The sequence below is a fragment of the Acomys russatus genome, chromosome 31, assembly GCF_903995435.1.
Source record: "Acomys russatus chromosome 31, mAcoRus1.1, whole genome shotgun sequence".
Classification (NCBI taxonomy): domain Eukaryota; kingdom Metazoa; phylum Chordata; class Mammalia; order Rodentia; family Muridae; genus Acomys; species Acomys russatus.
In genome coordinates this window covers 35,801,268-35,819,301 of record NC_067167.1, presented here as the reverse complement: position 1 = coordinate 35,819,301, position 18,034 = coordinate 35,801,268, and the positions used below count along the sequence as shown (strand labels likewise).

Here is an 18,034-nt window from a genome sequence, read left to right as displayed (position 1 = left end):
ATGGATAACGGACTGTATTAATTGTCAACTTGAGAAAATCTAAACATGACCCAGGACATAGGCCTCTGGTCACATTTGTGAGGTATTTTCTTCGTTGGGTTAACTGGTTTGGAAAAGCCCACACGTCACAAGGGAAACTGAGTGGTATCATTTTATAGGATGGACTGAGTGAAGAGCAAAGAGGCAGCTGAGAGACACGTAGACATCCATCTGTCGCTCTCCGCCACTTCACTGTGGGTTGAGTCTGTCTCAAGTCCCCGCCATTGACACCTCTGGTGTAATGATACACTAAAGCCTCAAACCATGAGTTAACATAAACGCTTTCCTGCTTTTTTCTAGGTGGCTCTTCTGTTGCTGTGATGAACACAATGACCAAAAGCCACCTAGGAGATAAAAAGCTCACCATTTTAGGTCACAGTCTGTCCTTCAGGGAAGTCAGGGCTGGAACCGAAACAGAAACCGTGGAGAACTGTCTTGCTCTCTCACTGGCTCGTGGTCAACCAGCTTCATTGTGCAGCCCTGACACACCAGCCTAGGGGATGTGCTACCCACACAAGGCTGCGGCCTTACATACTAACAATCTAGAAAGTGCTCCCCAGACATGCCCACAGGCAGATCACTCTGGTAGAGGGAAACTCTTAAGTTGAAATTCCGTTTACCCAGGTGATGCTAGGTTGTGTTAAGGTGGAAAACAAAACACTAACCAACACAGCCCTCAAGTCATTTTCTTGTCAGAGTATTTCGTCACAGCAACAGGAAAACAAACTAAGATATCCTGCTTTTTCACGTGTCTTGTGTTTCTGTGATTCAGGTTGTGCATCTATTGCTTTGAACATCTAATTTTGTGTGGGGAACTTCTTATTACACAGTCTATTTTTGAGGTCTTAGTCCATAGTAACACTTTTGCAGATTCTTCTGTCCACTTACCCCATCAGGGAACTAAACAGCCAAAACTGTGTTCAGCTTGGATGTTTCCCCCGTTGTCTATCATGGTTTTCTCTGAACATTTTACGTGTCCTATCACATTTGTGAGTTTCCCTTTTTGAGACCGGACTCCACTTTTTCTTCTTCTATTTATCATCACTAGGTCACACAAAGGTAATTCCCTCTCTTCCATTACCTGGAAATCCAGAAAAATGTCTTTCTATAATTCTTCTCTCCACATCAGGGTGAGTGTCACTTTTCTAAGTCATCGCCCTGAGAGAAGGGATTTTGCTGGCTAGCAGTGGCTCTGCGTGGAGTGGTGATCCAGCGGACTGCTGAGACCATAGTATGGAGGATGGCCTAGAATGGGGAGGCATGAGTGCAGACAGAAAGACACTAGTCAGTGTGAGGAGGAGCTGACCTGACCCACAGCAGCCAAGAACAAGGAGAGCCAGGTGTAGACGTGAGCTTTGGAGAGCCAGCTGTAGACGTGAGCTTTGGAGAGCCAGGTGTAGATGTGAGCTTTGGAGCAAAAGGAACACTGGATGCATCTTAGAAGCAGAAATAATGGGACAGGGAGAGCTGATATCAATTTGGTTTATTTCTCAATGTATTCTTAGAATAAATCCTCCCCAGTGTTGATGGCCAATTGTCATTTGTCAATTGAAAAACAAAAAACAGAGATATATGATACAAATGAATTTTCAAGCCCAATATATAGAAGCCATAAAAGCTCTTAGGAAAAAAGTGTCTATTACTTTAGTGTTTTAGTTACTTATCTTGTTGCCATGAGAAAAGAACACATAAAAGTGATTTAAGGAAGGAAGAAATTATTTTGGTTCACGGCTTGAAGGCAGAGTCCGTGATGGCAGGAGCAACGGCATAAAGCAGCTGATTTTAAACATTTTTTAAACCTATGACTGTGTGTAGGATTGTCAAGTATTTTCAGAGATTTCACAGTCACTATGAGATACTTTAAAAAACTACACTGATCTGTTTAACACATTGCTATTTCAAACACACAAACACACTGAAACTGTCATTAATTTTGACTATCTAGACCATCTCAGGAAAATACAAATTTTTAAAAGTACAAACATATTTTAGTCTATATTTTTGTCTTTTAGTTTTAAGGTGAGAATATAGCATGTATTTGCTATATTTTTATAAGCTAGTAGATGTCAAAATTAACCGTAGTTCTAAGGTTACCATACTCAAATATTTAGCAAAACATTTTGTCTCCTTTGAACAATTGTGTTACTTTTTTTTTTTTTGCATGTAGGGGTGTGTGTACTGTGCATGCATGCATGTATGTATATTTACATGTGGAAGGAATATGTATGTGCACAAGTTAGGTGTCTACACATGTGCACATGTGTGCTCATCCATATGGAAGCGTGGGGAATGGCATCAGGTACCTTCCTCAGTCACTCTCACTCTCCTGAGGCAGGATCTATTGGTCAACACTTAGTTCATTGATTCCAACTCATCTAGCCAGCCTGCCCCAGGTATCCATTGTCCCAGAACACTGGCATTAGAAGAAGTGGCTGCCATACAAGCCTGGATTCTACATGGGTTCTGGGGATCTGAACCCTGGTCCTCGTGTTTGCACAACAAAGGCTTTAACCACTGAGGTACCTTCCCAGCCTCAGGTTGACTCATTTAAAATTAGCTCTTTGCTTCAGAGCACCACTGAGTTAACGTTCACATTTGACAAAACAATCGCATGGTCAGTATCTGCTCAGCTGAGTGCTTGCAGTGGGTGTGCACACTTTAACAACAGGAATATGCTTGTGAAGAAGCTCTGAGCCTAAGGGTGAGGTCAGATCTGATGTTACAGTGGCAGCCGTTCTCAGGATAAGGGAGCAGGTCACTTCCTCCCCAAGCCTGCAGCCACCATATGATGTCAGGTCCACCCAGCTCTCAGTCTCTGGGCTTCTGAGACCCAGAGAGGGAAGACCAGGGATGCTGTGCAGCCTGCGAGAGACAGTAAAGAAATCAAGGAATAAAAGCACAGAGTACAATCGAATTACACGGACTTCCACTGAAAACAAAAATTGATTGAGTTCTGCCCAAAGTGACTTGCTGGTTCCTGTGCCAGGAACTACTGTGCAGGCCCAGCAGGAAGTGTGCTACAGACCAGGATCGCCTTACACCCTAGTTTTATGGTTCATTTCACTTATTTAATGCAACCCGAGAAGCGGCAAAAGGAGCAAGTTTGAAGAGGGAATAGGCTTTTTTATTTTTTATTTTTTTGTCTTGCTTTGTTTTAAGTTTCTTTGAATCAAAACATTTGTTTTTATAAGGTGCTTAAAATCCCAGAGAACCTGGAGTCCTAGGGTTGCAAGGTGAAGACATCTCTCTCTGTCAAAGAGGTGAAAGCAAGACACAAAGTTGAGTAACGTCTGCTTCCTCTTCTGCCCTACTCAACATCATTTTAAACGCGAAGAATTACAACCGTGCCCATGAAGGGTCTAAGCGGTCTTGAATCCCATGCAAGCTCCTCATAGAGAGGGTTTAGTTCGAGAAAGAGCCCCTGACGCTGGCGGGTCATATATTTAAGATGGGGAATCACCATTCATTTGCCAGGCAGAGGAATGAGTTCGTTTTACTGCCTCGCTTGGAAATGTGTGAAGCTAATAGCTGCCTTCCTCGCGGTGGCATTCCTGCTCCTCACGTGCTGTCTGTCTTCCCCTCCAGGGACCTCAGTATGAACAACATCAGTCAGCTGCCCCCAAGTCTCCTACACAACCTCCGCTTCCTCGAAGAGCTGTAAGTATTGCTGCTGTCTGGATGTATCCAGGCAGTGCTAAACGCATTCCTGTGTTTGTCTCTCATACATGCTGTGGGAACCAGATAAAACAAGTCAGGGAAGCTGTCAGCACCAACAACATGAGGAAACACTTAGGAACGGGGGGGGGAGGTTAGGATTGCTATGATTCTGGAAATCAACTTATAAAGGAGTTTACCATGAGGCTACAACTTTCTAAGGTGAGGCTGAGCCAAACAAATTAAAATTTTTAAAGCAAAGACTGTTTAAAAGAGCTGGATGGCTCTCTGGAAACAGTTAAACAGCAGGGTATTAAAAGTTTGAATACTGGGTTCATGTTTATTAAAATAGCAAGTAAAGCTATAATGAAAACCAAAAACTGCCGCTTGGTTCAGCTTGTGACTGGGAGAATTGAGTCCACATTGCATAGCACCAAAACTCCTTGTCCTAATCACTTTTAATTACTATTTCCCTACTTTTAAATTTAGCATCCCTCAAGGCTTCAACAGAGAAAACATGAAATCCAAAGGACTTAAAAATGGGTTCTTCTAAACTCACTATTTTAAAAAAAAATTTTTTTTAGAGGAGAAAGATGAAATTAGTTAATGATACACAGAGGAACGCTGATTAAGTCTAGTGATCACTTTCCAGAAGATGAAAAAGAACTGCAGAAAGCGAAAATCTGCATTTACAAACGTATTTGATCCTCTTGCCCCGTTGAGTGATGGGAGTTGTGCACCAGCGTGGTCCCTGTGAAGGATGCTTGGCACCATCAGTTGGGTAAATCCTCTGACTGTTGATTAAAGGAATTGTTTCGGCAGTGACCTCTTTTGAAAATGCGTCCTTTCTAAACCCTAAAGTCGGGGTCCAATTTGAGGAGTAATTTAAATCGTTGGTGCACCACATGATCCACCATGGGAGGCGGAATGTTCCGTCATGACCAAATTGCATGACATTGATCATTTCTTCAAGAGGGAGCACTACTCCCATGACGTCCACGCTGGAGTTTTATCTGTCTCTTTTTGATGGTGTTGTATTTTACAGAACACTGTTGCTCTTACTCCTCGAAAGAGTTGAATATAACCAACTGGTCATCAAGTGCTGTGGCGGGGAGTCGGAACAATCACTTATGTGGGAAACAAGGCTTTTATCATTTGGAGAATATACTCGGTCTCTATCTAGTCTTCTCTCTCTTCCTCTCTACTTCCATGGCTACAACTTAGCCTCCAAAAAACGTGCTGGGAGCATGTCTGTCTTAGTCACAGCCTGTATATAGTAAATAATACAATTCTGAAAAATAATGACGTGAGACACTTAAGAGGAGCTGGATATACATAATAACACACACGCGCGCGCACACACACACACACACACACACACGTATTGGTTACTTTGAGTAAATTTCAAACATTAGAAATCTTTGCTTAACCACAACTCTCTTGCCCTCCCTCCTTTGCCCAAGTTCAGTTTTCTGTTCCATTGTATTTCTAAGATAAGAGTTATGTGCGATTTCTGATTTTATTTTAAATGTCTCAAGGCACAATGCTTCCTTCATTCCCCCAACACATACCTCAAATTTAGACCACAGACTGAATCAATAAATAATTCAATTCCCCAAGGGCTTTTAATAGAAAGTACCCCCTCTTTCCCCCATCCCCCTCTCTCTCACCCATCACCCACCCCATCCTGGTGACTTAGCCCATTCAAAATAACTCCTCTTTCTTCTTGGGGTAAATGTTAATTCTGTTTCAAGAGCAGTATGTCAGAAGATGATTGAGGGGGGAAAGACAGAATAGCAGGAGAGAAAACTGCCGTTCTAAAATGCTGCTTTTCTGGATAAAATATCATATTTATCCCTCCAGAATCTCCATCAAATACCTTGGATATAGAACCACAGAGTTCCAGAATTAAAGGCGACTCTTTAAAAAAACAAAACAAAAAAACTACCCCACTCTCTTTGTGTGTTCTGGAATTATAAATGCAGAACTGACTGAATCGCAGAATTGAAATTAAGGCTGAGACCCAGGAGATGGCTCAGCGGGAAAAATGCATTTTCCACCGATCTATTCCCCAGACTCCAAATGGTGGAAGAAGAGAACTATCTACCTCAAACTTTCCTTTCACATTCCCCCACACACGCACATGAGCACACACACGCACACACACACACACACACACACACACACACGGGCATGCACACACACGCACACACATGTGCATGCACACACACACGCACACAAACACACACGTGCATGCACACACACACGCACACAAACACACACACGTGCATGCACACACACACGCACACACACACACACGTGCATGCACACACACGCGCACACACACACGTGCATGCACACACACACACACACACACACGTGCTTGCACACACATGCACACAAACACACGCACACACACGCGCGCGCACACACGCACGCACACACACGTGCATGCACACACATGCACACAAACACACACGCGCACACACGCACACACACGCGCACACACGCACACACACACACTCACGTGCATGCACACACACAAGCACACAAACACACACGTGCATGCACACGCACACACACACACGTGCATGCACACACATGCACACAAACACACATGCACACGCACACACACACACACACGCACACACACACAGAAGGTGGAGTAGACAAAGATGGGTGGGTCGAGAGGAAGGAACTGAAAGGAGTTGGGGGAGGGTAAAACATGATCAACATATATTGTATGAAACAAGTTTCATTAAAATTTTTAAATTAAAAAATAAAAGAAGCAACAGAAGCTGGAAAGATACCTCAGAGATTTTGCAGGGGACCCAACTTTGGCTCCCAACACCCACACCAGTACCCACCTGTAAGTCCAGCTCCAGGGCACATGTTGCCTTCCTCGGCCTCCATAGACACCTGCACTCGCATGCATACACCTCCCTCACACAGACACATGATTAAAGTACAACAAAACATTTTTAATAATAAGAGAGAAAGAACATAACAAGGAAAGCTGGTGGGGTTGTATCAGAGGGAACTGGTCCAGTCTCTGTCAAAATCAATATGGAGATTTCTCAAAAAGCTCAACTAGATATGCCATGTAACCCAGCTATCTATCACTGGGGCATTTACCCACAGGCCCTAAGTCAACATAACACAGAGATAGTCACACATCAGGGGGGGTTTTGCAGCATTTCTCACAACTACCATGTAACAGAACCAATGCAACTGAGCAATGCACCCAGCAACTGAGAGAGATGGACAAGGAAGATGTGGCATATGGAATATTTTTCAGCTGCCAAGAGAAATGAAGCTATGGCATTTGCAAGAAAACGGATATAACTAGAGATAACCATAAAAAGCCAATTAAGGCAGTCACAGAGAGAGACAAATATGTCATCTCATTTTGGGGTCCTAGATTTTATATAGTCACATAAAACCATATATATATATATATATATATATATATATATATATATATATATATATATTTGTATGTATACATAAAACAACAGCAGAGGTGAAATTGCCCACAGGAACAAAGGAGACAAACAGGAGTGGGGAGGGATCAGCAAAGAAATGGGTGAAGGAATCAAGAATATACTCAACAGAAAATGGACAAAAACAAAATAATAAATTATATTAAATTCACAAATAATAGTCTTAAAGCAAAAAAAAAAAAAAAAAAAAAAGCTTGTTTCCTACTGGTCAATGTGCTTGCTATAAAGTATCCTAATTCATCACCTTACATAAACATGGAAAGTATCAACACTGGTAGGCAGGAAAATTGAGGCTGGGAGAAAACAGAGACCCAAGACAAAGAAACTGGCCAGCGTCCAAGCTAAGAGCTTGGCTCGGGTCACAGCTAAAACTGAGAGTGACTTCGAGCTATGTTTGAAAGGCAGAGGGAGAGCCAGGAGCTAAGCGTGGCTCGCCAGCGCTTTTCTCATCACCTGAAGTACCAAGTGCTGACATTTCACAGTACAGCACTTGTAATGCAGTAAAGGAAACTGAGGCTTCTGATGATTGGTACACATCCCCGTGTCCTTGCCTATCTGTGTCTGTCTGTGTGGGACAACGAAAAAGAATGAGGGGAGAAGGCAAGAGCTGTAGATCCAGGGAAGGACCGTACATCCGGGGAAAGACCGTACATCCGGGGAAGGACCGTACATCCGGGGAAGGACCGTGCATTCAGATATTAATCCCATAGGCTTTGCCCCTGAGAGGGGCATCATCACAATCTGTAAACTCTGGGATTGTTCAACGGGCCCAAAACTTTTGCTAATAATATTTTGTATGACAAATACATACTTATATCACTCTGGGAGGTGGAGGCAGGCAGACCGCTGTGAGTTTGAGGCCAGCCTGGTTTGCAAAATAAGTCCAGGACAGCCAAGGCTACACAGAGAAACCCTGTCTGTTTAAAGAAGTATGATTTTTAAGTATATATTAGTCAAATGTATTCAATTAATATATATTAATATTGAGTCTTTAAAACAAGTAAATAAGCAAACATACTTAGCACCATGTTTTATGAAGTATTTTCCTTGAGGAAATAAATTGCCATCCATGCAGGCTGAAAGGGGTGTTCGGACACCTGTTATGTGTGTAACTTTTCAACATTGATGGTATCATTGACAAGGTAGTAGTCTTCCACTGGGCTTACTCAGCTGACTGTCAGCTCTAGCCAAATAGATTGCTGTACATAGTACCAACAATAAAAGGCCATCACAGAGTCACCCAAGGCACCCTCCTTCCCCTTTGCTTTAAGTACCCAATGCCCCACTTCCCTACTTTACCTCAAAGTTATTGATGTAGACTGCCGTGGTTCACCTCTTATCCATAAGTAAAGCTTAACAAAGGTACCATAGTAAAATATATATATATACACACACACACACATATATATATAGTAAGGACACATAACTGTAGAGATTCTCGTGAAGTTAATTTTTTAAAGTGTACTTCGAGAGAGTGTCTAGAAGTATCTCTCTAGAGAGAAAATAGCTCAGAAAAATAAATGCTACCATGGGAAAATGACCTCCTTCTCCATTGCATTTGGCATCCAAGGATATTGATAATGTTCAATTTTTGGCACATTCAGCTCTTCATTTGCTAATTTTGACCTGTCATGAAGTGCAAAACCCCTCCTAAGGTCTCCCTGTCTTGTTCAGTAACCCTGATTTTGCCGGGACCTGGGACCTGTGGAAGGAAAGCTGTCTCTGCTTTAGTGGATATAGGTGGTGATGGCATATAGCTCTTTACCAAATCTTAACAGCCTGAACAATCACTGCACTCAGCACCAACATTTCCCCCTCCAGCTCTGCTCTCATTATTCTGTTAAGGACTTTGTGTTCTTCCTTTGTGGACAAAAAAAAGATTCTGCGTTTGGCCCTCAAGTGTGGCTCAGACCTCAGAAGCTAATGGCAGGTGATGTCTGTTGCTGGCATCTACAAGTTAGAGTAAACTTAGATTGGAACTCTGATTAGGTCGGCCAGTTGTTTCCATTTTAAATATTCTTAAGCTAAGTCTTTATTTCCAACTTGCATCTTAAAAATCTCCCCCAGATTTTAGTGCTATTGGAATCAAATAGTCGACTCACAGCGAAACCCGAGATGCTCTAGGGAGGCCCGCTTTTCAGCTGCCATTGCTCCCTGGAACAGTTTGCTCGTATTATGGTTGGCTTTGAAGAACCTCTACATAAATAGCAGATATCGATCATTACAGATGAAATTTGGATCGAGAGATACAACCAAACATTCTGAAGTGTAAGCCACGCTTGCTATTTTTACCCCCTTGCCACATTACTGAAAATGGTGAGAACTGTCCCGTTTGTCTTTGGAGAAATTTTTTAAGGAAGAACTGTAGTAAAAAAAAAAAAAAACAAAAAACAAAACAAAACAAAAAACAAAAACAAAAAAAACCCAACTAGGAGCCACATTAAGTTCTGCTTGTCAAGTGAAAATACCATCATGCCTATGAACCATCTTCACGGTATCACAGTCTCTTACATGCACAGAGCTGACAGATGTTTTCCAGTTCTACCGCCTAGAACTGCTCGTGCTGTTTCATGGCAATGGTCTTGGCTCTCTTCCAGATAAAAACTCACCTATCTAGAGATACACACTTAGATACTTATATTGCGAGTGTCTTGTTGGCAATTAGAACGCTTTTAAAAAGAATTTTTCCTCTGCCTCTTCTTCATTCCTGTAACATTTCTTTATTCCCCCATCCCCAACTCCTATAAAACATAGATGTCTACCCGAATTTCTCCACCTAGTTTTATCATTTCTTTTCTTAGTACTTTTTTACGTCCACCACTCAACATGTGGAGAGGACTTGCTGTGGTTGCCGGCAACCACACGGAGGGTCACTTCCATGTGTAACTCCAGTCCCTGGTGATCTGGCACCATCTCCTCGCCTCCACGGGCTCTGCATACACATGGTACACTTACAAGCACGCAGGCGAAGCATTCGTACACAAAAAAATGAAAGTACATGGAAAGAAAAAGAAAATCGCATAGGGCCCCGCCTCTAGGAAAAGCTCTATAAGCAACTAAACAATGTTAAGAGTAGGAGAACCAACCGGAGTGTGCCCCTTAATTTTCATCCAATACTAGGTAGTTAACCCCTTAGGTGATAACACATATGAGCAACACTGAATGGACTCAAAAGGGTGTTTATACATCTCTGTGGGTATATACATAATAATAACAAAGAAAAAGAAGCCATGAATTTGAAAGGGAGATGGGGATATATGTGAGGAACCAGAAAGAGGGAAGGAAATGGCCAAACAATGCAATTAAAATTTAATTTAAAAAAATAAATGCATAAATCTAAAAAGAAAAAGGTGACATCTAAACTAAGATCGGGAGCTGGGGAGAAGTTGGTCCTACAGCTGAGACAGAGCACTTCAGAGTGAGGAGCCATGAAAGCACAGACCCTGAGATAGCAGGGTGTGGTGTGTTTTGGAAAGCAGGGCAGCGAGCATCAGAGAGGAGTGAGCTAACGAGCAAAGGCCGCTTCCTGGAGAGTCGGTCAGGCCAGGTGTAGATTCGGTAAGAGTGGTGGGAAACGTGCAGCTAGCGAAACAACACGGCTTTTTATTTTAAAAGATACATCTGCCTTCTGTTTGGAAAATGGACTAAAGAATTATGGGAGCAGAGAGACACAATAGGGAACCAATGAGGTTGGGGGAGCGGGGCAATCCAAGAATATTTCTTACGTATAGATGGCACCCGGTACTTGGCCAGGTATTTTGGTTTTGCTTTTGATCGACAGATTCTCGCCATGGCTCACGGGATGTGCTACCTGGACAGTGGCGTCGGAACCGTCTCAGTGCTCACTCCTCACCTAAGTTTGCTGTGTGTGCTCTGGGAAAGGCAAACTCATGTGCCCTCCCCAAGTAGTACGGCAGAAACTCTGGAGGCTAAGCTCAGGAAATTGCCTTTAACGTGCTCTGTGGGTTATTCTGGCGCCCAGCAAGGTTGAAGACCACTGCTGTAAGCCCATGTTTCTAGTGGCATCAGAATTACCTGGAGCTCTCCACACATTTCTGGGCACCATCACAGAAGCTCTTCAGGCAGATAGAGAACGGAAGGAGGCATCTGCTTGGCTTAAGCTACACTGTGATAACCCCCAACTGGTACATTCTTAAATGCCACCTCCACTTACTGTCCTCTCAGTACCTTAAAATATCCCAGCACTCAGGAGGCAGAGGCAGGCGGATCGCTGTGAGTTTGAGGCCAGCCTGGTTTACAAAGGGAGTCCAGGACAGCCAAGGCTACACAGAGAAACCCTGTCTTGAAAAACCAAATCAAAAAAACAAAAAAACAGAACTCAAATACTCCAGAACCCCATCTCCGTAAGCGCTCTCTTCTCTGCCTTATCTGCTTTTGACCAGCACTGGCATTATCTAAACTTCTCTTAGGCCCACTTTGCCATCTGAAAAAGAAGAAAAATGGTGTCTTTTTGTCTAATTATAATAATTAAATAGCTCCAAAAATGCCTAGCATTTATGAATTGCTTAGTAAAAAAAAACAAACAAACAAACAAAACACAGTAGCTATTATTTACATGCCCACATCGCATTGTACACAGCTTACGGGAAGGACTCAAAATTCTTTAATTTCAATGTATTTGTAATACAACAGATTGTTTCTAATCTGGCTCGTAATAGCTAACTCTTTGGAATCACTGTGCCAGACATGAGGTAACTATAGCCAGTTATATTTAGAAACAAGATCAACTATCTTGATTGACGGATAATAAATATCTGAGTTCCCAGTTCTGTGCAGGCAAGATGACCTTAAGTGTCAGTCACGGAATCAGATAGCCTGCACATCAGAGGGTAGACAGTGGAGCTCCCCAGGCGGCACTGAGTAGGTCTATGAATTGATGTGATTACAGCAAATTTCACAGAGGCGCTGAAACCAAACCCCATTAGTCCATGCTCTGGAAACCACCTAACCTGGTGTGGTGGCACTCACCTTTAATCTCAGCACTCAAGGAGGCAGAGACAGGTGGATGGATGTCTGTGAGTTTGAGGTCAGCCTGGTCTACAAAGCAAGTCCAGGAGAATTAGAGCTGTTACACAGAGAAACCTTGTCTTGAAAAAAAAAATGAAAAAAACAGAAACCACCGGTCTTTAAAACTCCTTAGAGATCTAGTTGTCCTGAAAAAAAAAAAAAAAAAAAAAAAAAACTCATTTATTCGCTCAGAGGCTTTAGCCTTCAACAATTCTTAGTCCTTGAGCCCTGAAACCTGGATGTTCTTCATCCTACCGAATACTGAAAGTAAACTCACAGTTCACGAATCCGTGGTCCTTAGACCTTTTCGGCTGGTTTTGACCAAACAAGTGCATTTAGCTAATTGAGCTGAAGGAAGTGATGGAGTGGCTATCACAGCTTTTGAGTGATGTGCTAAGATATACTTGGAAAGGCATTTTATTTCTTTAATGGTAATAAAATCAGTTGGGAGAGTGTTGTCATCCGCATGAACGTTACCAAAGATGGACTCAGAAGAGTCTGCATAAACTTCACACTTAAATAATATTTTGACAGTGACTATTCAGGCAGCAGATAGCCTAAAAGAATACAAATAAAACCAGAAGTGGTAAATAGCCTCCTGGAGAGGGAAAAATCACAAGGAAGGAAGTGGTACCACAGAACTGGAGATGGCTGCCTGTCACCCAGACCTTCGGGATGAGAAAACCTCTTTAACCCAAAAATTCCCCGAGCAAAGCAGGATTTCTTTTTAAGCTTCTGTGCCTGCCAGGTCTCCAGTGCTATTAAAAGTTGGGAAATTAATTTCTGTGACCCAGCAAAACTTATTCATGTTCACGCTACTTCTTCTCTGAGTGTTTGAGTCGCCCTGCTGGTGAACAGCTTCATGTTCCACAGACAACAGCAGAGTATAATATGTGTCAGTGAAACTGAGAGAGAGAGAGAGAGAGAGAGAGAGAGAGAGAGAGAGAGAGAGAGAGAGAGAGAGAGAGAGAGAGAAACAGTGTCTTTCCACTTTATATAAAACCTTTCTGGGTTTTATTTTACTGTAGTTCTTGCTTACATGGATTAAAGTATAAGAAAGTGATTTTTTAATGTTAAACAGTGACAAGTTGTCATTAAGATACCTTACAAGAAGCAAGAAGGAGAGAGAAATTAATTAGAACAGACAAGAAATGCACTTACAACATAAAACAAATCTATGGTAGAAAAAGGCACTGATTTCCAGGTGTGGTGGCACACACGCAATAACTACTCCGGGGAGGCAGAGGCAGGAAGATCTTAGCAAGTCAGCTTGGTTTACATTGAAAGTTGCAGGCCAGGCAGGACTACCATGGGAGAGCCTTGCTTAAAAAGACCCTTATGGGAGAATACTATTTTCTTTTTCTTTTTCCCTACCTTAATAATGGAAGCAAAGCCAAAGAAGTACAGTAATTTTCAAAGAGGCATGCTTTCACAGCAAGTTAATGAGAAGAAAAACACGACGTTCATGTAAGAGCCAGCCAGCCATTTTCCTTGCTTGGCTCTCAAAACACTGCATGTGGTTCCGAGGGGCCCATCCCTAGCAGCGGTTCCTAGCACAGACATTTTCAGAGGGACCCAAGCAGAGAACAGAGTCTAATGCCTGGTACCCCCTCAGAACTCAGGCCACGGGATATTCAGAATATTCTTTCTAGGCTAAATTATAGCAGGAAAAAAAGGCCAAACCACCATTTTATAAAATGAGGGCCCCGCCTCTCCCCCAAAACAGATCCATATTACTTTAAAATTTCAAGTTAATTTAGAGACTCAATGATATTTATACATCCTCAAAGGTGTTTTAGATTGTTATTACAATAGCAAATCATCTTTATTTGGGAGAGATTGTCACAAAATAGTGATTTCGGAAGCAGAATGCTAAAGAACACCTTGCAGCCAAATGTCACGTGGGTCTGTCACGAGGATTGGAATCTTAGTTTAAATCATCATGGGGAATAAAGAGTTGGATGTGACTCCCACTGCTTATGCACTGTGAGCACATATAAAAGTCTAAGGAGGGTCCCCCTATACTTTAGAGGTATTTAGGTTTTAAAGTTACTTAAATTACCCCTACGTGATAAATTTAAAAAATAAGTATTTCCTTAAATTGTTACTTTGGTCAATAGGCCAGACCTGCTACCGAGCTAGTCCAGAAAACAGCTAATGGCACAAGATAAATTGCTTTGTTTGTGCACAGCCTGCCCTGGTAACACAGGTCAGTGGTGTACAGACTCGTTCCAAAAACAGACTCTGAGGCATCTGAAGTCTCTATACAGAGAAGACGGGAAATAAAAGAAAAATCTGAAGTAAGTTTCAGGAAATACAACCCAAAGATATTTACCATGATAAGTTAAGCTGACTAGAATACAACTTTTGAAAAAAATTTTAATACAGTATAACTTGATCATGGTTTCCCTACCTCATCTCCTCCCAGATCTCAAACCTCTCCCTCAGGACTCAGGGAACTACAAGGAAGAAGAGGAAGTGGAAAAAGTGTGAGAACCAGAGGGACTACCACCCCACCATCCAATCTCTCTCTCTCTCTCTCTCTCTCTCTCTCTCTCTCTCTCTCTCTCTCTCTCTCTCCTCTCTCTCTCTCTCTCTCTCTCTCCAGAAAGCAGGCAAAAAAAAAAAAAACCAAACAAACAAAAAACCAGAATGAAATAAAGCAAACAGAAAAAAAAAAATCAAAGCACTAAGAAACAGACACATACATCCACACAAGACAGAAAGAGAGAGAGAGAGAGAGACAGAGAGACAGAGAGACAGAGACAGAGAGGCAGAGACAGAAACAGAGACAGGCAGAGACAAACAGACAGAGACAAAGAGAACCCATTAAAAACATAAAATTGGAAATCATAACAGATAAGCAAAAAACAAGTAAGGTTTTAAAAAAAACGCCCAAACAAAACATTATGAGAGAAAGCATTTCCAAAACACCTTTGAGTTTAGTTTGTGTTGGCCATCTAAGCTAGGCATAGGTCTCCCTAAGTGTGGATTACATACCCACTGAGATTCCATGGGAGAAGATTAATTTTTCCTTTGCAAGCGGCTGTCAATTGGAGATAGCTCCTGGTTTTGGCATGGGAATCCATGCTCAGTTCACCTGTCCGTTCTGGGACCCCTTCTGGCTTGGACCTGGGAAGGTCCTGTGCATGCTGCCTCCGTCTCTGTGGGATCATGTGTAGGCCAGTTCTGCCGTGTTTAGAAGAGCCTGTTCCTTTGGCATCTTCCATCCCCTCTGGCTCTTACAATCTTTTCACTCCTCTTCCTCATAGTTCCCTGAACCCTGAGAGGAGAGATTTGATGAAGATGTCCCACTGAGGACTGAATGGTCCAGATCTCTCCCTCTACACCTTGTCCAGTCGTCGGTCAATATATTACAATGTGTTAGTGCCCATCTGCTGTAGGAGGGAGCTTCTCTGATGCTGGTTGAGTGAGACACTGATCTATGGGTACAGTAAAATGTCATTAGAAGTTATTCTATTCTTGTGTTCCTTTAGCAGAATAATAGTATTTGGTTTTCTCCTAGGTCCACGGGCTATCTTGTACTAGGTCCTTGGCAACCTGGGCGTTGTCAGGCATGAGTTTTATCTCATAGAGTGGACCTTAAACACAACCAGATAGTGGTTGGCTACTCCCACAACGTTTGTGCCATGGTTGCATAAACATATCATGCAGGCAGGCCACCACAAAGGATTTGTAGCTGGGTCACAATACAATTTTCTTAAAGTCTTTTCTCTTTTCATTTCCAAAAAAAAAAGTCCTCCATATGCCTATCTAACAATAATATAGTAGCAAAATCAGTAAGCACAAAACTGAAAACTATATTCTAAAGCCACAACTGAACTGAAGACAAGACTGCAACTAGACAGAGGAGGGTTCTGGCTGAAGTGACTGACAGTTGCTGATTTAGTGTGGTCACTGAAGCCATCTGCTGTGGCCAGCTCTGAGCATCTTGAGTCAGTAAGTAGCTCTTTGGTGTCATATACAGCTCCTTCCATAAAGTATGCATACTCTTGTTCAGAAATATATATCGTACTTGGGATCGGATCACTATCAAGGTCATGCATTTCTTCCCAACCCTGGATGACTGCTAGGAGCACAGAAGGCGGCACCCCTGGGATAGCTCAGGTGTTCCAACTGCAAGTTAACAGTGCAAAGATGAAAGGGAGCAAAGGCAAAGACAACGAGTGTTGATGATTGGGACAGCTTTGTAAACATGATTCCTCGAGGCCAGCCTTCAGGCAGGTGTGACACTTCCTTGCCAGCTAAATAAGCCTTCAATTGTCCACTTGTTTGCCGAAGGTAACCTGGACCCATGCTGATCCAGTTATTCATCCAAGAGAGACCGCAAGGCTGTGGGACAGTTTGGATCCACAGCTCCACAACGGTATCTGGGGACCCAGGTCACTTTGCGCCTCTTGGGGAGAAGGTGCCTTTGTGTGTGCGAGTGTAGGCGCGTGTACGCACCACTGCCTGCATGTGGAAGTCAGGGAACAATCTCAGCTGTCAACTTGTTTAAGGCAGGGTCTATTTATTATTTAGTGTTTCATCAAGCATCAGGGATGCCCTTGTCTCTGTCTCCTAAGTTCTGTTGGAACACTGGCATTACAGATGTGCACTTCTGCATGTGGCTTTAAGTGGCTCCTGGGGATTAAACGTAGGTGCTCACACTTGTGTGTTGAGCACTTTACCTACTGAGCCATCTCTGCCGCCCACTTCTGTGCTTTGCGTTCTTCCCCTTTCAGCTTCCGTGGAATGTTCTCAGCTTCGGAATCAGAGATGCTGTTTCACCGGTTGCCTCTGCAGGGAAGGGGAAATTAGAGGAATTTGAGAACAAGCAGCCTCCGTTTGGGAGGTGATGGAGAAGCTGCACGTCGCATTTTTATGATTTCTGACTTAGTCATGAAAACACACATACACACACACACACACACACACACACACACACACACACACTGCAAAAAGAGACCCTCAATGGGTGGGGATGTCACCACAACATGAGGAGCTGTATTAAAGGGTCACACCTTGAGGGAGGTTGAGAAACACTGTGCTAGATGAAGCAAATGGATACACATGATGCCTAGCCCTAGGGTCTAGTTCAGCTTCGTCTGTGGAAGAAGCTGGGGCCTTATTTCTTCCAGGTATGAAACTGACAATAGGTTCTTAATGGGTCGTGAATACCGCCAGAGCTGACCACCAGTGAGCACAGAGTGCCTGGGAGCAGGAGGGAATGAGCTGGGGATGGGGTGGGGACGCAGAGGAAGATCACAAGGCGTCTTATAAACAGTTTTACAGGAAAATGATAAACCCTCCGGAATTGCCTTGGTCAAATATTAAGCTGAATCTCATATGATTAACACACATTTTCTGAATGGCTGCCTTGGTTACTTTAGTAGATCTCTCTCTCTCTCTCTCTCTCTCTCTCTCTCTCTCTCTCTCCTCCCACCTCTCTCCTCTCTCTCTTCTCTCCTCTCCTCTCTCTCTCTCTCTCTCTGTGTGTGTGTGTGTGTGTGTCTATCTGTCTGTCTGTCTCTCTGTCTCTGTGTGTGTGTCTCTGTCTCTGTCTCTCTCTCTCTCTCTCTCTGTCTCTCTCTCTCTCTCTGTATATATTTACAAAGAAACATTTCTTCCCCTAACCCCTTTTCACAAATATATTTGGAAACAAAAATGTACAAAACATTTAACTAAACCATTCTCTTTTTCATTCTGAATTTTCCACATTACATAAGTGCCAGGTGTGTGAGGGGGTGTGTGTGTTTGCCACATTACACAGGTGCCAGGTGTGTGAGGGTATGTGTGTGTGTGTGTGT

General features: G+C 42.9%; 1 protein-coding gene across 1 annotated transcript in view; it reads left to right on the top strand.

Annotated features, from left to right (window-relative positions):
• The window catches only part of Lgr5 (leucine rich repeat containing G protein-coupled receptor 5), a 115,705-nt gene that overhangs the window by 50,106 nt on the left and 47,565 nt on the right, over positions 1-18,034 (top strand). The window contains exon 2 of the mRNA XM_051172996.1: positions 3,625-3,696. Coding sequence (XP_051028953.1) covers positions 3,625-3,696 — 72 coding nt within the window. The remainder of the gene's footprint in view (positions 1-3,624; positions 3,697-18,034) is intronic.